The sequence below is a fragment of the Anastrepha ludens genome, chromosome 3 (assembly GCF_028408465.1).
Source record: "Anastrepha ludens isolate Willacy chromosome 3, idAnaLude1.1, whole genome shotgun sequence".
NCBI classification, from domain to species: domain Eukaryota; kingdom Metazoa; phylum Arthropoda; class Insecta; order Diptera; family Tephritidae; genus Anastrepha; species Anastrepha ludens.
The window spans coordinates 79,267,845-79,293,619 of NC_071499.1; the positions used below are offsets into that span (position 1 = coordinate 79,267,845).

At 36.4% G+C, this 25,775-nt stretch overlaps 2 protein-coding genes across 14 annotated transcripts; one reads left to right on the forward strand and one right to left on the reverse strand.

Moving 5' to 3' along the window:
• Nucleotides 1-536: 536 nt before the first annotated feature.
• On the forward strand, nucleotides 537-22,023 carry LOC128858262 (active breakpoint cluster region-related protein). Of its 13 annotated transcripts, XM_054094407.1 has the most exons (15): nucleotides 537-889; nucleotides 1,592-2,118; nucleotides 6,818-7,497; nucleotides 7,603-8,221; nucleotides 9,227-9,516; nucleotides 9,600-9,720; nucleotides 12,404-12,424; nucleotides 14,011-14,109; nucleotides 14,193-15,206; nucleotides 16,036-16,419; nucleotides 16,489-16,673; nucleotides 16,743-16,882; nucleotides 16,942-17,191; nucleotides 20,389-20,598; nucleotides 20,659-22,023. In XM_054094407.1, the coding sequence occupies exons 2-14, from the start codon at nucleotides 1,801-1,803 to the stop codon at nucleotides 20,576-20,578; spliced, it is 4,311 nt and encodes a 1,436-aa protein (XP_053950382.1). In that variant the 5' UTR covers nucleotides 537-889; nucleotides 1,592-1,800; the 3' UTR covers nucleotides 20,579-20,598; nucleotides 20,659-22,023. The 13 variants fall into 13 exon arrangements, with proteins under 13 accessions (XP_053950382.1, XP_053950371.1, XP_053950383.1 ...); XM_054094396.1 differs by having other exon boundaries at nucleotides 20,389-22,023; XM_054094408.1 differs by having other exon boundaries at nucleotides 16,504-16,673; nucleotides 20,389-22,023.
• Nucleotides 21,884-25,690, reverse strand: LOC128858264 (probable RNA-binding protein 19). Its single transcript, XM_054094410.1, has 5 exons — nucleotides 25,518-25,690; nucleotides 24,039-25,466; nucleotides 22,633-23,426; nucleotides 22,455-22,571; nucleotides 21,884-22,382 (listed from the first exon to the last, which is right to left on the reverse strand). Exons 1-5 carry the CDS (start codon nucleotides 25,551-25,553, stop codon nucleotides 22,064-22,066), a joined length of 2,694 nt encoding a protein of 897 aa, XP_053950385.1. The 5' UTR covers nucleotides 25,554-25,690; the 3' UTR covers nucleotides 21,884-22,063.
• Between the last annotated feature and the right edge of the window lie 85 nt (nucleotides 25,691-25,775).

The following is a 25,775-nucleotide window of genomic DNA, read 5'->3' on the forward strand; positions in this document are numbered from 1 at the left end:
AACCATCGTTCTGGTTGGGGTTCTGCGAGTTGGTGCATATGAAATATAAGGTCAAATGGCGTCTATTTTAAATTATTTAAAAACCACATCCAATAGTATTAATGCAAAAATAATTATTTTGGTGCTAGTTATGGAGTGACAATTCAGCCGTTAAAATGGGTTTTACTGTCATGCGATCTGCAGCAATTTTTTTGTAATTATAAAATTGTAATATTGGATCAAGGGGTATGTATAATTGTAGGTTAGATAAAATTAATTACACATATTCAAATTTTTTGAATTCTTAAAAGAAATTGACATTGAAATAATGATGCTATAATACCAGAAATTGAGAAATTTTCATCACATTTATAATTTGAGTTTATAAATTTTAAACTTTATTTTCATTTTACGAAACGATTAATAAAATATTGTAAAACGATTTTAATGACATCTCTATTTCGATATCACCATTAATTTCCCATTGCTAAAATCGAATTTCGGTAACCGGTCTTTGCACCTGTGATCGAATTTCTGTTCCAATGCAACTCTGCCTTATAATACAGCAATAAAACAAAAGTTGCGGAAGCGAATGCATTCAGTTGTGTGTTTTACGGGAGTGTCTTAATTTTACCTTTATTGTTCTATGCTTTTCATTCACTCAACGAAAATAGTAAAAAGTAAAATTTAATTATAAAATATATAAATTAGTACACGGAAATGTATGAAAGACGTGGAAATTCGGTATGTGTTTCGCCAAATTAATGTGAAAAGAGTGCGCAAAGCAAAAGGCGGCGAAAAGTAACACAAAGCGAAGGCAACGTTCGTTCACTCGGTGGCTGGAACCGTTCATCGTGGTTGGCAATTTGCATTTCGATCAAGTCGTACTTCGGGCTTAATTTTTTTCTACGTATGTAACACTAGACATGACAAAACTAATATAGTCGAAACATAAGCGCTGTTGATAATTAGCACAACAAATAAAATGCAATATACATGGCTTTTCAATTTTCACCAGGGAGTTTACATGACGTAGGGAAAAACAAAGTACTTTTTACCAGGTATAGGTAAATCGAAGGTTATTAGGTCTATATTCAGGTTTTAATTTTTCATCATATGCGTATATTCTCTAGCAGTGCAGTAAAAAAGAAATTGTTTTCATTTTGACAATCGACTACTTATTTCAGATGCAGTTTATCCTGCATTACGGGGGCGGACGAATAGAAAGTGTGAGTGGATTTGTATATGTAGTAAACATTTTCCAAGTTGCATAGGGTTGGTGGGATATTGTACTACCACCATAGTGGACATCGGGCGTTGCACAGCATCAGTGACGTTTGGATTACAACACGACATCGCATTATTGTTGGACATTGGGTGGGCGTCATATTTATTAGAATAGGAAAAGTGTGAAGATGGAGATAGTTGTGCTGTAATTTTTGAGGCCTTGGATTAAGAGACGTTTGGATACTGGTTTTAGACACATGGTTAAATTTACATACATGCTCGGCCGAATGCACACAGTGTCTCGACCATAATACCAGTTACCGTATATTGTATTACGTATGTATGTATATATGTTTGTTGGTATATGATAAAAGTACATATGTAGAGTTATAGTAGATGGTTGCATGATGGATAGTGCAACGCGCAAGAGATGCAGGGCCAAAAGTGACTAGTGACATTGCAAACGCAAAAAACGAAAGTTTCGCGCGAGTGATTTTTTGTATACGTACATACATATAGTGCAGAAAGAATTAATAAATATAAAAAAAGCCAACAAGTCAAACAAAATAGCAAAATAGACTGTCAGGAAGCGAAATGAGTGTTTTCAACGACTTTCAACGCCTGTGGATGCAACGATTTCCACAAAGCTCACTTTCGGATGCGTGGGAACAGGATGTGCGTGCCAGTCTGGAGAGGCACAAACAAAAAATAGTGGAATTGACAAAGGACTTGGAGCAGGAACAACTTTACGTGGAATACCTAGAGCGTCTACTGTCCGATGTGGAAAAGTTTCGTGAATCTGGTGGAGATCCAACATCACTGTTCGAAGCTGCTACTTCTAGCACAGCTTTGCAAGCTAACACTAATGCACAAGAGCTCAGCGGGGATGATGCAGGTGCTGATAATCTTTTGGTAGGTACACTCGAACATTGGATCTCCTATGTTATATCGATATTTGGGTTTATTAAACTGATGGTTTAATACATAACGTACAACATTTTTATAACATCCGTGCATTATTTGTATATATTTAAATTGATTGCTGTTACGTGGGTGTACGCATTGACTGGCACTTGGTCTGTGAGACGGTCACAGCTTTTGTTAGTTTATTCAGCAAAATGCCTATCATATAATTGTACATATTCATATGTATATGTAATTATGATACCCCACATTAAGTTTCCATATTGCAATATGTTCAGAGTGCCAGTTAAACGTGCCAGAAACTTTAGATTGTTTATAGAAATTAATAATTGGATTGAAAAAAAAAATGTTCTGTTGCATTCAGAGAAGTGAATAGGAAAAAGAAAAGTTTTGCTTCCACAACAGAAATGGGTACAAAAACTATTAAAAAAAAGGGTAATATGCTTTCAAATAAATGCTTTATCTAACGTTTGATGAATGAATTTCTGTGCGTGCTTTCGAGCGCTAGCTACCTTAGCCCAAATGATTATGAGAAAAAAGTAAATAAATAGCCATTATGTTGTTGTTTTTGCATTTAATGAAGGCTTTTCTAATACTAACTTCAACACTTTTTTGATTTATTCATTTTGACAGAGTTTAATTCCCTTGCTGTATAACATGAACTGAGTAATAATTCTTTCTGCAGTATGAGTAATAATTCTTTCTGCATATATTTCTGGGCGAAATTCGAATTTAACGTATATTCTTACACTTTAAACGTTAACTTTGAATTATATTTGAATTGAATTAAATTAAACGGTCCATTTGCCCATATGTTTTTTAATGTGCATACTTAATAACATATTGTATAACCGCGCTTTCTTGCTATATATAATCATTATATACATGTTGATATTCCAGTTAATTAACTAAACTAATTTTAATAATATTTTGCCAAAAATAGCAGTCAAAAATATATAAAATGGTTCACCCATCCTTACGCATTTATTAGTGTGTCAAAAAGTTAAATTTCACGGTTTCGCTCCAAAGACACGTTACATAATTATTTTTTATTTATATAGATTGAGTTATCGGCTCCTTAACATTTTTAAATTTTAAATTATTCCCATTTTTGCTACCGTTAGGTCCATACGCAAAGGTTTTGAAATTCCTATGATGAATGAACAACACCTAGGCAAACAGCAAGCGCTCGCAAGTAGTTTATTGTGCTGGAAATCTTCTTATCAACACATTGCACTTGTTTTCGTATTCATATGTGGCTTCCATAGTTGAGAAACAGCAATCTCTCAGCCCAATAGCAAAAGAAAAAAATAAATAAATGAAACCACGGAGCTATTAATACAACATTGTTTAGCTCATGTTTTTTTTTTTGTTTTTGCTAAAAAGGGCGATTAAAAATTTTGAAGTCGTGTCAGCAGCAGAAGCAGCAAAAGCAAAAACATCAGAGTATGTATGTATAGCAATTACAAATATAGTAAGGTTTGTCGAAAACAACAACTGAAAAATGGCAAAAGAAGTTTGTTATCTTATCACAGCAAACGCGTAAGCAGCAATCGCCAAGCAGTGCTACAATCATTACACTCACTCAACAACTAGCGGCAGAGATCAGCTAACTGACGCTGCCCACATTCATAGTCCCTACGCAAAAGTTTATGGTAGTAGTAGCGCAATTGCCAGCAACGTAGGCGAAAGGCAGACACGGAGCGCGATATCTTATTCGAAACAAAGAACTTTTTTAAAAGAATACCAATTTTTAGGATATAACACTTGCTGTTAGTCTTATCTATGCATCTGGTGGCAGGGTCGTCGGCATTTCCTCCTGGTTAAGCTTTTAACAAACGGTCGACGCTCTGATAATTTTTTGTAAAAAGTAAATTTTTCCACCGCGCTTAGTGCTGGTATACAACGCTACCTAAATTGAAAGCCTTGAGTAGGCTTATAGCAGTGCATTTGCAATTCGTGCCACTCAGACGACGAGTGAAAACAAAAGCAAAAACAAGAGTTCGATATAAAAACAACGTGACGTAGTAAGAAGTGAGAGAAATCCAGAAATTACGTAAAAGCGCGTGTTGCAACGACAACAGTGACTTTTGGCTTAGCAATTTACGAGTTGAGGGGCAAGGAGTGTTGAACAATCAAACTTGCATTAGTGCTGCGAGTGTGTTGTGTTATACGTGGGTGAATCCGGGTGGTGCGCTGAGAGAATTAAATACAAAGTGCCAAGACAACACCCTAATATTGGTGAAAACAAGAAATTGGCGAAAAAGTTCAACACAAACCATTAACGTTAGAAAAAAATAACACTAGAAAACGCATACAACGGCAACGACGGAGAGCTTTAAGACAAATACATACGTGCCATATCTTTGCAGCTGCTGCAATGTCATCCTTCAAGGAAAAGTTCAGGCTGTGGACAAGAGGGGTAAACTTCAAATCGATTCTTTCAAGGAATAATGAAAAATAATAAAGCAATAACGGGATTAATTTAAAATAATCGCCGCTTTCGGTATTTGCCAAGTAAAAAGGAATTAAGAAACCAAATAGCAGTATCGTTATTACAATGATTTGTTCAGTTCGCATAAGTACAGAGTTCTTCGATATCTGCGTTTTAAGTGTGTGTGTACATGAATATGCTTCTACACTGATACTCGTGTTATTTCTCTGTGTTTATACAATATTCATAGGCGATTTCATCGCATTTGCGGTTATTTAGCCACATTCAACCAGTCAGCAGTTCAAAACGCGTTGCGTGAATCACAATAACGTTTACCATTTAGTAAAACGCCGATGGGCACTCTCATTCGCTCAATCGGATATTTATAGTAGCTGCTACCCTATCCATTTGACTTTAAAGTATATTCCTTGGTTATACCCTATGGAAGTCTTGTCATCACATTGATCAGAGTTTAGACTGTTTAAATCCGTTAAATAATTCTTGTGCACATTCTCGCATGTAGTTCTTTTTTTCCGGAACACCAAAAACGTGAGATTTTCTCAGTGGGATTGGATATCATTTTTTAATTAAATGAAATGAAATTGGTAGTGCGAAACTCTTTATTTTTATATTTTTAATTTTCCCTTTTACCTTTTGTGAAATATGAATGGTCGTTGTTACGTACATTCATAGTTATTCGTACTATGACAACAACAAATGCTCATATCTCATAACATAATTTTTTTTTATTCCCCCAATAGTTGTTTAGCACATATATATGTATGCATGTATGTATGTATATATTTATGTAGTAGTGCTTAGTAATTCCTCGTACCAGCTGTCAGTCCTATAGCACTTTCAGCGCGAATTCGTGTGCTGCATTTAATCAATTAATTAAAATTTATTTTCATTTGACTTTCGTTTATTCATCGCTATTTCGCTTGACTTCATTTCATATTTAATTTTATGCATTCGATTGGTGGTAGCCGCTTGAGGTGCGCCGGGCGCACGCGCTTTATTTCTGTGTATAAATACCACGAATAAGTACTTGAAGTTTACTTGAAAATTTATTTATTTACACTCCAATGCATAAACTATGCAAGCGATTAATCCGTTCATTCTGATGGGAAGACACCGTATATACATACCTATAATAACGTATAGCAGTTCATTTCGAGAAGTAAATAATTAATAAAAAAAAAAAAAAACAAGCAAGGTAGTGCTAAATTCCGTCCGGACTGCACAATTTATAGCCACGCACATTTTAAAATTGAATTTAAGTGAACTGTTAATTTTTGGTATCAATGAGAGAGGCAATGAGCGTTATAGCTTGTAACATCAGATGGGCGGACGTAAATTTAGTATTGACATATAAAAAGTAAGCGTAGTTTTTACCCGATTTCAAAAAAAATATTTACGTCAAAACTAATAAGGTGAGAAGCAATATGTGCACTAAGTTTGGGCGTCTTTTTGAAGTAGCACAGCCCATTTTTAAAAATTTTACTTGTGCCATATTTAATTTTTTGAATTCATTATTTATGCTAAATTTGAGTAATTTTGCATTTCTAAGTGATCCCCGTTTTTTGGGCTCGAGTTATTGTGCGCACGAAGGGATGGATAGACTTGGTTTAATCGAATTCTCTTAGTATTCTGAGCCTTTAAGTATATTTATGTTTCGTTTCCTTTATGCTGTTACATGCAATTTTTATAAGAACAAAATTATAATAATCTTGTGCACAAGTGAGTGGGTATAAAAATTCAAAAAGAAATATGTGAAGCTACAATGAACTCAAACAAAACACTGTTGGCTAAATTTTATTTGATTAAAGGGCTACGAAAATTTTTCGTATTAATATATTAAAACAATGATAATAGTTTTGAAATATTTATATTAGGGAACGTTGCTTATATATAAATTGAACATACCTCTAGATGTTGCTGTTGTTGTTGAAACATAATAAAATACTTCCCATAAATATTTTGAGCGGGCTGCTGAGCGACAGTTCTTGGCCGGATAAAAATTTGTATCCTTCCGGTAACGCATACCGAGGGAATGATATCTTTGATTTAATATCTAGATATTGCTAAATTTGTCTTGAAACAATTGGTAGGAAAAATTCTACTTCCGCTTTGAAAAATCTGAGTTGTTGCTTAGCCTTTTAATAGTATATTTTACGATTTAACATATATATGTGATCTATAAAAATATTTTCACTAATTACACGTTTACATATTTATAATACTTTTGCACAGAAATCTAGTTTAAATTTACGGGAAACCAATAATGAAAGCAAAGATAAAAACAATAGATTATCTCTCAATACTGATAACAAGTATGCGGAGTCCAGTAGCGGAAGTGGTGGTAGCAGTGTTAGCGCCAGCGGCATTTCTAAGATAATCACTAAAGCAACCGATACCAATGCCGGCAGTTACAAAAGCGTTAGCGGAAAGCAAAGTTTTGAGCATGAAGACAAAGATGTGGGCACCGAGAAGGATAGCAGCAACCAAAACGAGAACGGTGCCTTGCATCAATGTTTAAATGAGTTGGCGGCTTCATTCGGAAGTAATTCTGCTGGTGGCGACAGTGAAGCAGTACGCCACACCCCATTAGAAGACATCAAAGAATTGGAAGTAATGTCGTCTGGTGAGTTAGCTCAGAAAACAAAACCGGCATCACAGAAGACATCACACTTTGTTACTGTAATTGAGGTAAAAGAGAGTAAGTCCAATATGGATGCTGAGCTGGAATGCGGATTGGAGGGAAGTGAGTCAGTGCAGAGCACTACCACTACAACTTTAAGCAGTTTCGAACGTAAAGTTTCAACCAAGGTTGAACCAACAGCACCGCCATTGTCCCCTGCATTAACATCGCCTTCAATGTCAGCTTCCACGTATGCAGCGCATTCGGAGGCTAAAAAGAAAATGCCACCAAGGTAAGACTATAGTTAAATGTTTCTATATATATTAATTAGATATATTCAATGTAACACCAAATATTTGTTTTATATTTATATTTGTGTATCCTTATATGAATTCAGGCCGCCTCCCAAAAATATACGACGAGTCGAACCACCCACTATTCCAGGACAACTTTCGTCTTCTCCAAAACGCGACTCGCCATTTATAGGCAGTAGTATGCCTTTACCTAGCACATCTGGCAATTTGTCTTCATCTGAAAGCCCTGGCAATTCACTTGAACGTAACGTAAAACCTTCTGACATTTTACGGCAAAAATCGCCCGAAACTTTGGAAGCCAAAACACTTGCCGCAAATAGAAAAACTACACCAGAGCTAGGAAAGTTTAATCCGCCTGATTTAATGGAAGAACTGGGACGCAAAGTCGGCAAATCGGAAAGTCTTGAGAAAACCAAACGTTCTGATATGACGACAACGCAAAGCCCTACTGGCAGTTTGGGACGTACAGTATCCACGCAAAGTCGAAATGTGTCGAGCGGTCGAGCCAGTGGTACGGTTGTGGGTGTATCACCCACCGGTAGCTTGAACAAACCATCAAAACTTGCAGTAGCAGATAGTTCATCAACCAATAGTTTAGAAAAGAAATCACGTTCTTCACTAAAAGCAGTAGACGGTGAAGGATGCCATGGCCAGATCGTTGGCTCGAAGGAATCACTAGCATCACAAGGCATATCGGAAATCGTGAGTAAAAAAAAAAAATATTGGCGTTGTCACTGAATTAGAATATTCATATTTTGAGAATGTTTGTTGAAGTAACACTTCTCAACAACTATGGATTGTTGTTGTTTCATAAAAAAAAAAATCTCTTTAAAAAAGTTTTAAAGAATGCTGCCGTAGTGATGATCTTTCACCGGATATAATTTTACGACAGCCTAATTAATGCTCCAATTAGTCTTTTTTCATATAACTTCTCAATTAAATTATCAATTGAATCATAGTTCAGTGATCATTAAATTACTTACAGCTCTTATTCAATTGAGTTCAGCTGAAAAGGCACAGTAAAACTTCATGTTTGATTACAGTCTCAACAGTATACCTCCCGTTACGCAAAATGCAGTGATCCGTGTCGGTTGAGGTGAAATTACTTCGCGAGAAAATTATTTAAAAAAAATCATTATTTCATATCTTCAAAGTTAGAATAATGTAAAGGCCTTTTGTGTTATTTTTTCATCACAATACCTCATATAAACTCAGTTCACTCAATAAAGATGGAGTTGGCTTAGGCTAAGCGTAAGGACCTTGCTTCTGCCCATAGCAGACCAAGATGTCTAATACTTCTCGGTATGTCCGTGTATCGGTGTCAAAAACGGCTGGAATCCGTGACACATATTACGAGCCTATGCTCAGTGACATGTGAGAATGCCAGTGAGCACGCTTTGTTTGTTCTTATGGCGGCTTAACAAGTAACAAGGCCTCAGCCTATCTAGCTAATACATCCTCTATCCCAGGTATTCCCCTGTATCTCGGGACCGGACCCATATGAGTCTGATGTGATTGTGCGCTGCTAGCCAATTTAATTTTCGTATACACTCAAAGACTGACGAGGGGTCAACCTCGAAGGAGGACAAATCTTCCCGCTTGGAAGATGCTTTTGACATTTTACATCACTGAATAATTATTCTGTCTTTTGAGTAGGTACCCATGTAACCACCTATTTAACAAAATGTTTCTTTTTTCTCCTGCTAGATCAAAAGCTATGAATCAGTTTCGTCCTTGGGCTCTGATTGTGCAAAAGCCTCACAACACTTGGATAATGAACCATATTATGATACAGTACCACTAGATAACGGGGAAGGTGAATATGTATACATTAAACCTGGTGGCACTGGCTCATCGTCCAGTCGAGATGATCTATCCACACCCGGTAGTACGCTTCCAATCGGCTCGGCCGCACACCTGAGTAGTCAAGCGAGTGTAACAGACCCCGAGTCTCCAGGACGCAGCTCAAACTATGTGAACATTGATTATTTTCTACAGTAAGTATGAAATTTTTCAAATATTCACGTCATTCCCAATAACTAACAATCAAAAACAATTATATTTAATTGGGCTATCACAGTCAAAGCAATGAAACACGTTCAAGCTCTCTAGACAGTGATGGCGAGTATGAGGGGCCACCTATAATGCGTACAATTTCCCACGATGAGCAGAACTCGCAAACACCCAGTGCTTTACGAAAGGTAATCATTTGTATAAAGACTATTATAAACGAATATCATAATACGTAACAACAACACACATTTATTTATATGCTGGGAATTCCAATAACATTATTTGCTCCAAAAATGATCAAATGCTGCTGTAACCTTTTATAGATAATTTTCCAATACATGTACGGGGCTGACATCAATAACTATGCTCACATTAGAAACCTAAAACCTAATCAAAACTATTGTGTATAACTAGGAAAATAGTTAAAACTTCGATTTTAATTTATTCCCACTAACTTGAATAACAACTGTATGCACCGAAGTACATACAGTTGTCCACAAAATAATAGGAGGGCTGGCATGAAAAATATGCAATGCCGCAAAAAATAAAGTAGTTTACATATTTTAGTCAAACATGCAAAAAATTAAATTTTCGATTTAAGTAGAACAAATTAAAAATTATATATATGTATATAATTGCCGCGTACACCCTTTTTGAGTGCTTGACCGAGCTCCTCCTCCTATTTGTGACGCGCTTCTTGATGTTGTTCCACAAGCCGACTCCGAACGGCAGATATTTTTTATGAGAAGCTTTTTCATGGCAGAAATACACACGGAGGTTTGCCATTGCCTCACGATGGGCAACCGCTTTTAGAAAAATGTTTTTCTTCATTCTGGTGTTTCACCGAGATTCGAACCTACGTTCTCTCTGAATTCCGAATAGTAGTCACGCACCAACCTATTCGGCTACTGCGGCTGCCATTAAGGCCGGCGGGCCAATTAGATGTCCTAAATTCAGTAGTTTTCGCGAAGCGTTGTAGGATGAGAAAAAAAACAATTAGCCAAATGAAGTTTTGGGGATAGTTTAATATATATTTGAACTAAAAAAAAAAAATTTGTACAATCTCCAACAATATATTGTAAGCCGAGTTATCAATAGATTCCCAGAGCGCCTTGCCACTGAAGTAACCAACTTCTGTACAAGATACAACTTGCAATTTTCATCTGAAAACAAAAAAAAAAAAAAGATTATTAATTTTGATGTAATTATCTTCGATGTGAACTAAGAAATTTGGGAGAAACACGTAAAATTCGAATTTTTGGGGAAGGTAGAAAAAAAGGGGGTTTTCAAGGAAAAAAAAACTCTTCAACTGTGTAAAAAAGTCGCTTAAAAAAAGTTTTTGGATGTTTTTTTAGTTCACATAGAAGAGAAAACAATACTGAAGATAACGCATTTTGAATGAAATGGATAGCTCGTTTAGTTTTTTTGCAATCGTGTACATAAATTAGGTAAAATCGTGAAAATGAAAAGCCGAGAAAACGCGCTTCAAACTACAACAATAAGCGCACGGTTGCTCGACGCCGCACTACGCTCGGCTCTGTAGCTCTGCAAATACTTGGAATTTAACTCTGAAAATTTGTGTCTCATGTTCTTGAATATCTAAGCTATTGATTTCAGGAAAAAAAAATCGATTTTTTTGACCTTTTAATTGGCCCGCCGGCCTTAAAAATTAGTTCCACATAAAAATAGGAGTCTTTTTCAAAATACAATATTATTTTTAGATGTTTATAAAAGGAAAAAACTCTAATATTTCGTTGAATTTTCAACACTGCTCACATCTTCGTTCTATAGAGTCTATGAGATCCTGACAACGTTTTAAGGGGATTACTTTCCATGTCTCTTTTATTACTTTCCATAAATCTCTAGAATTGGTTGGCTTCCGTTTTTTTTTATGTCGATGTACAAGATTTATATGCGGTTGAGGTCGGGATACTGCGCAGGTCAACGCATAACCCCAACCCCGTTGAACCGATCATTATCTTGCGGCCTTTCAGCTGATTCATACTTCGATGTAGCCTGTACTATTTACTTACGGGCCAGGACATAAACTATACGGGCTTTCACGTGTTTATTTGTCAGTAGCGGTACTTTTCATGGACTTCTTGCGAATAACTTGTGTTGCACCAACCTTTTATGCACAGTTTCGGTACCGGTACTGGCAAACTAAATCGTCTCGGATGACCTTGATTGATGCAAAAGGATTACTTTTCCAGTAACGTTTTACATTGCGATTGTCTTTGGCGGATATTTTGTGCTTTCATCCGCGAGTTTCATGCATATTTGTATAATTTGTGGCATTTTTTACCGTGTGAGCAGAATATCCTATGGACTATTTAATTTCCTTGTATGTTTCTCCCACTTTTCTTATCCTCTGTAAATTGCTTTCCTCTACCCAATATGACCAAAAAACCAAAACATAAGTTAACTGTAGTTCATTAAAATTGGTGGTAGGTTACTTACTTTTTGCTTTGTATATAAATTTATAAATAAAATGTTATTTTGAGTAAAAAACGTTAGCACTCCTATTATTTTGGGCAAAGCAATAAAAAGGGTTTCAGAAAACCGGATTACTGGTTTTCTGGCTCTAAAATAACAACCGCAGCAATAAATTTTTGACTCATATTTTACTACTAGCGTGCCATTAGGTGTACCGCTATAGTGAAGCGTCACTTACAAAGCGTTATGTATTCATATACATACATTTTTCAAGGTGGCACTCCTATTATTTTGTGGACAATTGTATATGATCTCACATTTTTGGAGCAAATAGTAAACTATACATTAAATATTGATGTACATTTAAACGATTTAAGCTTCACACTTACTAACTTTGTATTTATGATTTTTATTTTTAAAATTTTCCTCCAACAGAATTTAGTTTCAGCAATACTTGTGAGTATTTAATATGTTTATTATCATAGTAATAATAATTAAGGGGTTAGGGGTAGTCAGAGGCCCGAAAAAATTATGATTTTCGATCTTTTTTTTTTTTGCTAGTCATTTGCTTTATTTTACAAAAATAAAAACAAAGCATTAATACATCATGTTTCGACTTGACTTTAGCAAAATTTCAACAAAAAAAAAATATTAATAATTGTAAAAGTTATCGCTGTTTGTGTGGAGCCCGTTTCTCCAGAGATTCATCTGAATTCAATCGGACAAGATAAATTACTTTATTAATAGATAATCTTGTGCCTGATTAAAGTTTTTTTTTCAAAATTAATAATATGGCGGCCTGAGGAAATTGTTAAAAAATTAATTGTTAAAAAAAAAAATGGAAATTTTGAAAAAAAAAAATCCTTCGATTAGGCATGAGTGATCACCGGTTCAAAAAACATAGTTTTGAGAAAAACGCATTTAAAGTTTTTTTGCTATCGATTTATGTAGAGTTATACGAATTATTTAATACTCACATTGTGTCATCTATTCCTGAGCCATATAATAGTTCTTCAGCCGTCATAGCAGCTTCCAAAATATCGATTTGCTGTTGCCTATGTAGCATTTTACCTTTTCGAGTGTTATCTGCCACTTTCATACGTACAGCATCCAGTAGCTTGCTCTCGGCGCTCCGGAGCGCCCGGACGCCCTTTGTTAATTGTTGAATAACTCGAAAAGTATTTGTCGGATTCACTTCAAATTTTCACACAATATTTTTAAGATATTATATTTACTTTAAGAAAATGAAAAATTTTTTTTTTCAAAATTCTGACTACCCCTAACCCCTTAACTTGAAAATAAGTATGATATTAAATTCCATCTTCATTTGAATAATCACTACGTCTATCAAAATCGCACTAAACCAATAACAGAATAACACAATTTGGGGTTTTGATATTAAATAAAGTTTATTTTTTATCTACGAAACTTCTTAAATAGTTGCCAGATATCTTGTGGTTAGAAAGCAAATTTGTTTATAGCGTAATAATTATTGTCGAGGAATAAAAAAAAAATTCTAAAAATTTTGAAAAGCACTTTTCTCTCTTACCAGGCATATCGCAATAATATACGTTTATTACAAGAGGCCTTCTATTCGGCTTACTCAGTGGTATTTTTAAATAGAAAAATGATCTCACTAAGAATTTCAATGGATATTTTTTTAGAAGATATATTTATTTAACATGAGTTTTGCGTCAGAAAACTGAAAATTGTTCGTTTAATCAGAGGACGAATATTGAGTAACATGATTCTAAAGGAGGAATAGTAAGAAAATATTAAAAATTCGAGAACGCATTGTTGGTAATATTCAAATATTCAGCTTTTAAGGTTAAGCTTAATTTATACAAAAGAGACCTTGTGAAAAAATAGTATAAAAGTCATGTATTGGACTATGCCAATTATTCTAACTGTTCATTCTGAGAATATTCAACTGAAGATCAAGTAGTTTTGTGTTTCGTACCAATTTTTATTAGGCAGAAAAAATTTTGCGTATTTATACATATCCATGTGCGATACACCACATTAAATCTTAATCTTTCTAGGTCTCTGGGAATGCACGTGGCGCTAAAATACGTTCTATATTGAGCAGTATTATACAAAGTGAAACCATTTACGTAGAATGCCTAAACAAAATGATACAGGTACGCATGTTTTAAAATTATACTTGATGCAAAATTGTGTTTCAAATGCTTCCATTTTTCTTAAAAATCCTTATTAATAACAGTATAAGAGAGCCATTCATGCGACACTCGGCACATCACAACCTGTGATCAAGGAGGAGGAAGAGAATACGATTTTCTTCAAAATTGACGAACTACACGATGTGCATACACAATTTTTAAACGATTTAAAAACGATTGTGGCGCATGAAGGAGGTGATGTGCTTATTGGCGAGCCCTTCAAACGCCTTGCTGAGAGCTTCAATTTGTATAGTGCTTTCCTACATAACTATGGGCAAGCCATTGAAACAGTTAAGAAATGTAGTGCAAATAATCCTCAATTTAAGCAAATTGTCTCAACGATTGTTGTAAATTTGCACACTGAGCAATCGTTAACGCTGGAGGATTTGTTACATAAGCCGGTTGCGCGTGTACAAATCAATGCTTTAGTTTTCAATGATTTGTTACGCGAAACACCACCCAATCATCCAGATCATCAGCCGCTGCGCCAAGCTCACAAGACGATACATTTATTTTTAAAACAATTTAATGTGGTTAACCAACGTTTGCCAACAGAATCTAATAAGAATCTAAGGCGTATGGTAAAGAATTCATTCATTGTTGAGCTAGTGGATGGACACCGCAAACTGCGGCATCTATTCCTATTCAATGATGTTATCGCTTGTGCCAAGTATAAAGCGTCTGGTAGGGATCGCATCGATTATGAGCTCAAATGGTTTATATCATTGAAAGATGTTATCGTGTTCGAGGAGACAGACACAAGTGCTGATCTCAAAGAATCTAGTCCTGCAAATATATTGCAATTGAAAACGCAAGCGTGTACAGTACGTGATCAATTATTACTAGAAGAGAAGGATGATAAAGGACGTAAGTCGAATGGCATGCGTTCAGGAGATAAATATCGACGCAAATTGGCCGATTTGGAGTCACAGCTAGTATTGGCGTCACCGAATTTAGTATTCCGTATTGGCAACAAGGCAACCAATAAGACGATCACGTTCTTCTTGAGTTCGGATTTCGAACGCACACAATGGATTGAATCGATCATGTCTTTAAAAGTGAGTAAACATTATATAATTAAATTTCAGCGAAATTATAGTTTGGGAAATAAATAAGGCTCATATACGAAGCCAGATTCAATTACAAAAACTTTGAAAGTGTGATCTAAAGGAAAATTAAAACCTCATTACTTTAGTGATGCTCGCAGAAATGGATGCACTTTAACGTGACAGTAGTAGTGCTAAAAAACTTAATATATCTTTTTAACTGAATTGAATGCGCCAAAAAATTAGTTTTCCCTGTTTCTAAAGATTTTTATTTTAAAGCAGAATAAGCAATATATACTAAGAATCAATTTTTCAATAACAGTTTAATTGTTGTGATTTTTTAACAATTCCCTATTTCTACCGAACACCAGCAAACGTATATGAGCAATCTCAAATTCCACACCAAAATCTTAAATGTGTACCATGTCAGGCAGATATTTTAATTATTCACCGCAAATTACTTTGGCGTTCTACACGAGGTATATATATATATATACATATATGTAATTGGCGCGTACACGCTGTTAGGGTGTTTGGCCGAGCTTTCCCTCCTACTTGTGATGTGCGCCTTGATGTTGTTCCACAAATGGGGGGACCTACAGTTTCAAGCGGACTCCGAGGAGCTTTTTCATGGCAGAAATACACTCGAAGGTTTGCCATTGCCTGCCGAGGGTCGACCGTTATTAGAAAAAACTTTTTCTTCACTTTGGTATTTCACTGAGATTCGAACCTACGTTCTCTCTGAATTCCGAATAGTAGTCACGCATCAAGCCATTCGTCTACGGCTACATACATATAGTATGTATTATTTGTCTATAATTTCCATTTTCTTAATCTACAGCAAACTTGTAATATACCCGGCGCGAATACGATAAACGCACTGGAGGTTCATGCCTTCATAGTGGCCATGCAGAAGGGTATGAAGACTGAAATGGGTTCGTATCTGATGCGCAACACCAACGACGAAAGTTTATTAGTCGGCGATCTACATATGACTGTGCAGGGTTTGACGGGGCTTGATCAGCCAGCTGATTTGTATATTTGCATAGAAGTGGACTCCTATGGTCATTATTTCCGCAAGGCAACCACGAAGATGGTGTGTCGTAGCATAAGTCCACTTTGGAATGAGAGTTTCGTATTGGAACTTGAGGGCAGCCAGAATGTACGTATTCTTTTGTATGAGGCGCATGAGCGACCAAAACTACGTGCTAAACATGTGCTGAAGGTAAGGGCATCAGCTATCGTGTTGCTTCTAAATTTTTTTTTTGTTTTTGTTTTTTTTTTATCAAACTAGTGTTCTTCATTACAGCTTAGTCGTAGTTGGTTGCAGGAGACACCAACGCCACGATTATTGAAACTTGGCGAAACATTAACGCTGAATACCATGCTTCGATTTGTGCCCGGCGAAGTGACTTTACGACGTGTGCCAACCTCTAAACCGGGTGCGCTCTTTGGTGCCAAAATGAGTCAAGTTTTGAAGTGAGTATAATTGGTCTTGTTATATTGATTCGTTTCTCTATTTAATACATATTTTGTCTCTCAACAAAGGCGGGAAAAGCGTGACATTCCTTTTATAATCAGTGCCTGCATACGTGAAGTAGAACGACGAGGCATGTCTGAAGTTGGTATTTATCGCGTGAGTGGTTCTGCTTCTGATTTGGCTAAATTGAAGAAGTCTTTTGAAACAAGTATGCGATTTTTAGTTAATTTTATAAATTAATGCGATTGTAATTGATTTCTTTCTTAGATGCGTATGAGGCCGAGCAGTTGTTAAAAGATGTGGATATACACTCCGTTACGGGTATTTTGAAGTCGTATCTACGAGAGTTACCAGAAGCGTTGTTCACTGATGCCCTCTATCCGAAATTCTTTGAAACATTTAGCGCTTTTAGCAACAACAACGAGGCAGCACGTATAAATGAACTCACAAAAGTATTTGAAGAACTGCCGTTGGCAAATAAAGCATCCATAAATCATATTTTGGATCATTTAATTAGGTGAGAGCAATATAATTCATAAATTAAGTCTGTACACTTGTTGCATGTTGCATGTTGAGCATTTTCCTCAATGTAAAATACTTCCGAACAATGCGCTTATCTAAAAAGTCTGAATTTAAAATTTTGATGTAAATTTTTATTTTTAATTTTGTACAAATTTTGAAACTTTTATTTGCAAGGTTTTTGTTATGCAATGAACTATATTTTTATATAAAACTTAATTATGTGGGCTAAAACCTAAGGTTGGCTACGGAGTTTTCTCGAAGGAATTAGGACTGGAACTATCCGTTCGACTACCAGACTACTGCAGCGTCTATCAGGCAGAGGTACTAGCTATAAAAGAAGTGGCTACATACCTAAATACGCACGCCGTAACAAAAACGATTATAAATATATTCTCCGATAGCCAGGCGGCCATCAAATCAATGAATGCGGCTTTACTAAGATCGAAGGTTGCACAGGAATGTCGGGCAGGTCTAAATGATATTAGTGACGTATTCAAGGTCAGCCTTATTTGGGTTCCGGGACATAGAGATATTGAGGGAAACTGTAAAGCAGATGAGCTAGCCAGAAAGGGTACCGCTCTTCAACTGCTGAGTGATAAAAGTACCATTGGAATACCCATGGCCACGAGTAAACTAATAATAAAAAACCACTTTATTCAAGAGGCCAATAGGTCATGGAGAAATGAAGATACGTGTCTAACAGCTAGGCTACTGTGGCCGCAAATAAACAAGAAAAGAACAAAGGAATTGCTTAGTCTCTCAAGAGACAATATCTCGAAGGTCGTGGCTTGTTTAACCGGTCACTGGCTATTTGGCAGGCATTCCTCGAGACTAGGAGTTTTCTCCCATGAATATTGCAGAAGTTGTAGAGATGAGGAAGAGGAAGAAACAGTTGAGCACTTCCTTTGCAATTGTCCAGCCCTAGCTAAAATCAGAGCAGGTTGTCTAGGTAAATACTTTTTTAATTCTCTTACAGAACTGTCTGGCGTGGGGTTGGCATCAATACTACGCTTCATAAGAGCCACGAAAGGGTTCCACGAAGGAAGATAAATGAGGTTCCCGTGTAGCACAGTGGTATCACAACGGACCTGTAAGGTCTAAGTGAGTTGGTCGTGCAGACCGACTACCACCATAACCTAACCTAACCTAACCTAATTATGTGGGCACAAGTGTATGGGTATGGCTATGTGTGGCTCAATGTTGCTTACGTTATTATGATCAAGCAAGGCGTTACCATACTTTATGGTACAGGCTTTTGAGGCACTTACGAAGAACTTTTTTTTTTTTGAAAACCCTTGTGACCCTTGAAGCTCTCTTACTCCCACTCTACACGAAACATCTGGCCGCAGCCTCACATCAGTATGGCTTCCGAAGAGTGCACAGTACCACTACAGCACTCACTGCCATAAACCGCGTGTTTAACTTAGACCGTCCCTGCGAGAGGACTGGGATACGGGGCACGGTACACTAGACAGGTCGGGAAAAAACCCGAGTCATTCCGGTAACTTAGAACCGGCTGCCATGGGAACGCGAGAGGACTGTCCTAGTATAGCTGAACCTGAAGAAGGCTTTCGAAACAGTCAGCTACTCTACGCTACTAGATGATATTTTACAGTCGACACTCCCGCCAGGGCTGAAGAGGTGGCCCGTTTCTACGACAGTCGGTTCTATGTTACCGAAACGACCCGGATTTATATCCGGCCAAGGACTGTCACTCCAGCAGCATTGGCCGTATATAAGTATGGGGAATGTTATGTTGGTACAACAACAAGGTGGCCCGCTAATTATCTGAGTGGTCGCCACTCGTCAGTAATCTTTCGAGACCAAATCTTTAAACAGAGAAAGATAAAGCAAGGTGTTCCGCAAGGTGGTGTGCTTTCACCTTTGCTTTGCAACTTCTATATATGGAAACTCCCCCAACCACCAGAGCGAGTCTCCCTTATCTCCTACGTTGACGATTGCATGATAATGACGTCGGGCAATAACATCGTTGGCCTGTGCGCCAAAGTAAACGATTACCTCACCAATATTTCTTGCTTTTTCACTGCGAGGAATCTACAGCTTTCCCCCACTAAGTACACGCCGACCCTCTTTACCACCTGGACAAAGGAAGTCAAACTGTAGCTCAAGGTCAAAGTCACCGACGCACCAATTCCAGCTATAAACAACCAAAATTTTGAGTAACCTTCGACAGTTTGCTCTCCTTCTCTACGCACACAATCCCAATTGCCAAGTCCAAAGTCCAAAACCGCAACAAGGTCCTCAAATTGCAAGCCGGCAGTACTTGAGGCAAAGGCAAAGAAATGTTGCTGTCGGCATTTAAGGCATTTGGTAGACTGGTTCTAAACTACGCTGTACCTGTCTGGTCGCATGGAACTAATGGCATGCAGTAGGCAAAGCTTCATACAACCTATTCGGCTATTCGGACAGTGGCGGGATGCCTCCTGATGCCCCCTCTTCATCACCTACACAATGAGGCACAGATGTTTTCTGTAAAAGAGCTCAAAAAACTGCTCAGGAAAAAGTTTATGATAGGGTTCTACCGCAGGTTTCATTCATGTAGACACCTGCTTGAACCAGAGCCACCTTCCAGGCACGTCAGGAGGTATCTCTTCAACTACTCCGACGAGATCCAAAGCGAACAAGTCGACAACTACTCAATACTAACCACTTTTTCTCACGAAACAGCAAGTTTCCTTGGCCTATCGTTAGATGAACTAGACGAAGACAGCCAGTAATTTACATTGCACTGACAGGGTTTAGTATGCTGCTACAACAACAACAACAACAACAACTTATTTTATTAGATTTTCCACATATCTATTTTTAATCGCTGTATCTGCTTGACAGAAAAGCCTTACCTACCATATATTTGAAAAAATAAAATCGATTATTTCCTATTTGAGCTCTTAGAGCGTCCAAAATCGCTGTGAATATTAGCGTTACAGTCGCATCATGTAAATTAGTTCTATAACAGTATTTTATATGATCACTTTAAAATCGAACCGATTTTGATATAATTTTATATCTAAATCGACCAAAGATATAGATATAAATAGTAGCTCAATTATATTTTTTTGTCTACAGTTGTATTTTATCCCTTAACAAATTTGTTATACAAATATATTTGAGGTCGCTCCTAGTAAAAATTGATTTTCATATTAATGTTTTTCGTCCTTCATTTTCATACAGGGTACATCATCAGGAAGCGGACAATAAAATGTCGTTGCATAATTTGGCTATGGTATTCGGTCCAACGTTACTAAGGCCCGGTCAAACACAAGCCAAGCAAAAGGACCTGCTCGCTTCCAGTACTGTGGATGTGATGGCACAAGCCGGTATACTCTATTGCTTCCTGCAGGCCCGCATCAAAAAAGATTAAAATATTCAGTCATAACCGAAGTAAAAGTAAAAGTGGAATATGAAAACCAGAAATATTGTATAATGCATATATTTTTGTAGCGATCAAAGCGCCTTTGTATGCATGCGCATTACCTGCGTAAGAGAAATTATTCTTATAACTACGTAGCTTCCATTGTATTTGTACATACATACATATGCAAAGCAAACGTCGGCAGTTCGTTTATTTGAAGTAAACTGTATGTGATGAGATTGTAGGAGAGGAATAATTGAGGAGAAATACAAAAACAAATATGAAGCGTACAAGAAATTTACAATTTTGTAACGTATGGGAACTTCCTCTCAGATGCGTGTGAAACGATGAGGAATGTCAAAAAATAGTGCCGCAAAAATATAATTTTTATAATCGATACGTATATATTAACAGGAAAGAATGTATTGATTAAAATGCACTTAATTACTGCTGCAAATTCCAAAATAATAAACATATTTATCTACAAGCTCTACACCATAGACTTTGCACAGCTTAAACTATCACGGAAGCTTATTAAAACTTAGACAGAATGTAATTTTTTGTCAATGTAAAACATCAATACTACAAAATCTACACACATAAATATTTAAAACACAAAAATTTAGCTGCTCAATAAGCATTTCTTAAAGATAAATAATTTTTAAAAATCTTTTGCATTTCAATTAACAAAAAATATCGTTGAACACTCAATAAAAATATACTTAAGTACGAAAGCAGTTGATGTCGAGTAATTTGAGACAATGTGAAGTTTTTCAATTTTGCTTCCCTTCCACATAAACATGCTTATATCTTTTTATAGATAGACAATTCGCATACATTACATTTTTTCATATTAGAAGCAGTATTTTTGGATAGTTCAGCACTATAGCGAAGCATAAAACAAAATTCAAGGAGTTCTTTTGTTATTTAAGGCCTTTAAGCCTGCCCTAGTGTTGATTGAAAAAAAGTTTCGAACTTATAAATTTTTTGTTATGATTTACATGATGCCGGCGGTTTTAAAAGTTGCCATATTAGAATATTTAAATGACTTAATAACAATGTGTGCATTTTGACTTCACTTTAACTTTGCCAAACATGACCCTCAACTTATTCCACATTAGCTGCTTTCCAACGAAGTTACTTTTCGGCAATCATCTAACGTAATTAGTTTCCAATATTTTTTAAGTGTTAAATGTACTACAAAGACATAGTCTGTGGGCGTTTATAATTGATTACCTTATAATGGTTACTTATCGACCCTATAAAAAGGATGCAAAGAAATTATATTAATTCAAATAAAGTAAAAAAAATAAATGACGTAGGCTAAAACAATTTAATTTATTTTTTACCTTTATGTAAAATTATACATGCTTATTTACTTTATAGTTTATCTACATACGAACATATGTATTTTGTAGTGCAGTTATACAAAAAATATATTATTACTAAACATACTTATTGAAGTAATTTGAATTGTGTCATGCCTTTTACTGTCTATTCGTCGTCTTCGTCAGCCGCAGCCAAATGCTCATCAGCATTGAACACAGCTTTTCGACTTCGCTTGACATCTTTTTCACTGGCATAGTAGTCAGCTGCAGCACGTTTGCGGATTTCTTCTACATCTTCGCCATTTACAGATGCCCATTCCAGCACCAAACGGCGTCCATATAAATGTGTGCTCTGACTGAGTGCGTCGAATGCCTTTTTTGCATCACTTTTGGTAATAAAGTCAACAAAACCAAAACCTCGATGTGAGTCAGCACCCGGGGTCATTTTCTTTGGCAAGCGTACAGAACGAAGCTCGCCAAATGCTCTGTGAATGAGAAAATTTTAATTTATTTACATTTTAACCATATCGTATGATGTTATTTTTAATAATTCTTACTTGAATATTTCTCGTACTTCCTTTTCTTTTGCCTGGAAAGGTATATTGCGTACAATTATTTTTGAGCCAGTTTGCTTTGTTGTCACCACCGGTTTTCGGGAGATATGTGACGGTGTTCTATAAGCACAAGAGAAATGTTAATTGATGGCATACATACGTACAAGTAGAGTAGAAATACTTCAAGATTCGATCGCTGCGCTTTAATTCTACTTCATTGCCATCGATTTTCGTGAATTGCATTTTCTTCAGTGCCTTTTCTGCTGCCTCAGCCAGTTTAAATTGTATGAAACCGTAACCCATTGAGACTAAGCTTCGAGGATTTTTGGGATCTTTCCGCTTTGCTACTTCTACAGTGTGTATTGCTCCTAAGTGCTTGAAATGATCTTTTATTGTTTCGGGTATTGTTTTGAAGTTTAGATTCCGTAGAAAGAGTGTTGTATTAGGTTCTGGAGCCTCATTGGTTAAATCGTCTTCATTATCATCACCCTCATTTTTAGCATTATCGGTTTCTTGGATTGTTTTTTGGTCCTTTTCAGGTTCAGTTTTACTTTCCTCTTCTTGTTTTTGAATTATTGTTTCGCCATTTAGTGTTGTCGTAAATGATTGCTCCGGTGCCCATTCCAAATATAGTGGTACATTTTTAAATTTGCTGTATGCTAATTTTTTGAAGGCTTGTTTTGCCTCCGAAGGGTCACAGTATTCTATTAGAGCCGTGACACCACTGGGAGGCAGAACGATTCGACCTATTGGCCCAAATTTCGCGAAAATTGGCGTTAAGTCGGCAACCGTTGTGTCAGCAGGTAAATTTTTCGCCAAGATAATGGTTTTAGAACGCTTTTCTTTGGGCGAATCGAATGCACTTAGACGAACTCCATTTTCTTCGAGAAAATTTTTCATTTCAATTACGATTTGTGTTTCTCCTAAGGCAATGCGAACAGCAGCACTTGAACCACCATCACTGGTGTCTAAAACCTAAAAATAATATTCAAATATTAAGCAAATGTTATTGTGGAAAGTGCAAATATATTTTGCCTTTCCTATAAAGTTTTAATTTGCATTATAATGAGCGTGTCAGAACATTAATTGGACTATTTGGAAAGCAATTTTTAGAGCGGCCACCGTAGCCGAATGGGTTGGTGCGTGACTACCATTCGGAATTCCCAGAGAGGTCGTTGGTTCGAATCTCGGTGAAAGCAAAATTAATAAAAACATTTTTCTAATAGCGGTCGCCCCTCGGCAGGCAATGGCAAACCTCCGAGTGTATTTCTGCCATGAAAAGCTCCTCATAAAAATATCTGCCGTTCGGAGTCGGCTTGAAACTGTAGGTCCCTCCATTTGTGGAACAACATCAAGACGCACACCACAAATAGGAGGAGGAGCTCGGCCAAACATCTAACAGAAGTGTACGCGCCAATTATTTATTTTTATTTTTTTAGTTTTATACTCGAATCCTTTTGCATGAAACAAAGTGAAATTCGGAAACCAAAATTACATTTATTTTGAAAAGAAAAAAAAAAACGAATTTGACTTGCAAAAATATATATATATCAAGGACATAGAAGCGAATACATATGTGTATATTACCTTTTCTTTGGTTGTATTAAAACGTCTTGCTAAAATTTCCGCGACTGCATTTGCACCTAAAAACAAGGTATTCCAATTCACAGATTGTTGTGCGGATTTTTTCAGTTTTAACGCTTTCTTTTGCTTGAATGACAAAGCTGGGTCATCTTCGTGCTCTTTCTGGTCTTCATCCCTACTTTTTCCTGGTATGAGATGCAGTAATCTTCCATGAAAATCTATGCCATCCAATTTGTTGAACGCCTGCATCGCGTGTTCTGGCATTACAAATGTCACGGTACCAAAACCTTTTATTTGACGGGTTACGGCATCCACGGGCAAGTTTATATCAGCAATGGGTCCGAATTTTTCAAACAAATTTTGTAGTTCATCTTCTGTAACGGTATAAGCTAAGTTCCGGAAGAAAATTCGTCCAGATTCAGCGATGTCTTCCTCATTTTGTATGCTCTGTTCTTGTTGAATCCATTTAGGATGAGTAGCCTCTAATTTATGAAGATCTGTTGTTTTCTCGCCCTTCTCTCCTTTTGATTTGGTTATTTTATTTTTCTCAGTAAAATCAGAGAAAAATACTTGCTTTCCCTTGACGAAACTTTTATTCTTAAGCATTGCTTTTGCCATTTCTTTTTCTGTTTTGAATCCGACATAGCAAAATCCGTGAACATTTGTTGGTAAGCGTACAGAGTATGGCTTTAAAGGTTTAAAGAATTTCAAAATTTCTGGGCGTTTAGTCTTGTAGGGCACATTATGAATCTTAATGGTGAACAAATCAAGTGAGGCTTTCGTTTTACCTTTTTTACTTTCTGTTGTCGATGTTGATTTTGCCATAAGATTTTTCATATAGTCCAGATCACTTATTGGCTTTTCTGCTAATTTCTCAACATTCTCTTCTTCGCTACTTTTCTCAACATTTTTTAACTTTTCTTTGTCTTCGTCATCTTCATTTTCTTTTGTTTTAGTGTCTACTTCCTCGTCAGCATCTTCCACTTCCTCGTTCGGTTGTGAAATTTCACCAGCGTCGTTTGCCCATAAAGTACGCTTCTTATCATGTGCTTTCATGAACTCTTGAAAATCTGGATCATCCTTATGTTTGCCCATAATTTCATCCAAACTTGAGACCTTTTTGTTATTCTTCTTTTCATGCATTTCTTTTTGCGATTCCATTTGTACTTGTTCTGCCTCAGCTTTTCTGGCACTTTTGCTTCGTGCTTGGGGTTTATCATCACTGCCAAGGGCGGCACTTAACTCAACCTTAATACGGCTTGTTTGTATGCATGTGTTATTAAAATATTTAATTGCTTCCTGAGCCTCCTCTTCACTACGATATCCTATGAAACAAAATTGACGGAATTTTCCATCTGGTGTGTATTTTAGTTGCATATCGGTAATAGTGCCTTTCGTACCAAAGAGATTTCGGAGCTTTTCTTCCCCGATCTGAAATGTTACTATTTAGTAGAGAAATAAACTATTTATTTATTTACTTACATTCTTTGGCAGCTGTTTTACTATTATTCGTGACATGGTTATTATATCTTCGGCTAAAATAAATCCTTTTTGATTAAATAAATGTAAAACTCATTGTATACATTTAGCAATGCACGTGAACCAAATGTCAAATATATGTATGTGCTGCCAACTTTTCGGGGGGAAAGAAAATAAAAATATGACAACTATGGTACCAGATGGAATAAATGCGACATTATTGCAAAAGAAGAAAATATCATTAAAGTTCCATTTAGTGAA

Bases quoted from the DNA above. Each gene is read 5' to 3' on its own strand.
- LOC128858262 (XM_054094396.1), top strand. From the start codon at position 1,801: ATGAGTGTTTTCAACGACTTTCAACGCCTGTGGATGCAACGATTTCCA. The intron at 7,498-7,602 runs GTAAGACTATAG...ATATGAATTCAG, and splicing joins AAAAAGAAAATGCCACCAAG to GCCGCCTCCCAAAAATATAC. The intron at 15,207-16,035 runs GTGAGTAAACAT...CTTAATCTACAG, and splicing joins AATCGATCATGTCTTTAAAA to CAAACTTGTAATATACCCGG.
- LOC128858264 (XM_054094410.1), bottom strand. From the start codon at position 25,553: ATGTCACGAATAATAGTAAAACAGCTGCCAAAGAAT. The intron at 22,572-22,632 runs GTATTTCTACTC...TTGTGCTTATAG, and splicing joins CGCAGCGATCGAATCTTGAA to AACACCGTCACATATCTCCC. The intron at 22,383-22,454 runs GTAAGAATTATT...TCTCATTCACAG, and splicing joins GAAGTACGAGAAATATTCAA to AGCATTTGGCGAGCTTCGTT.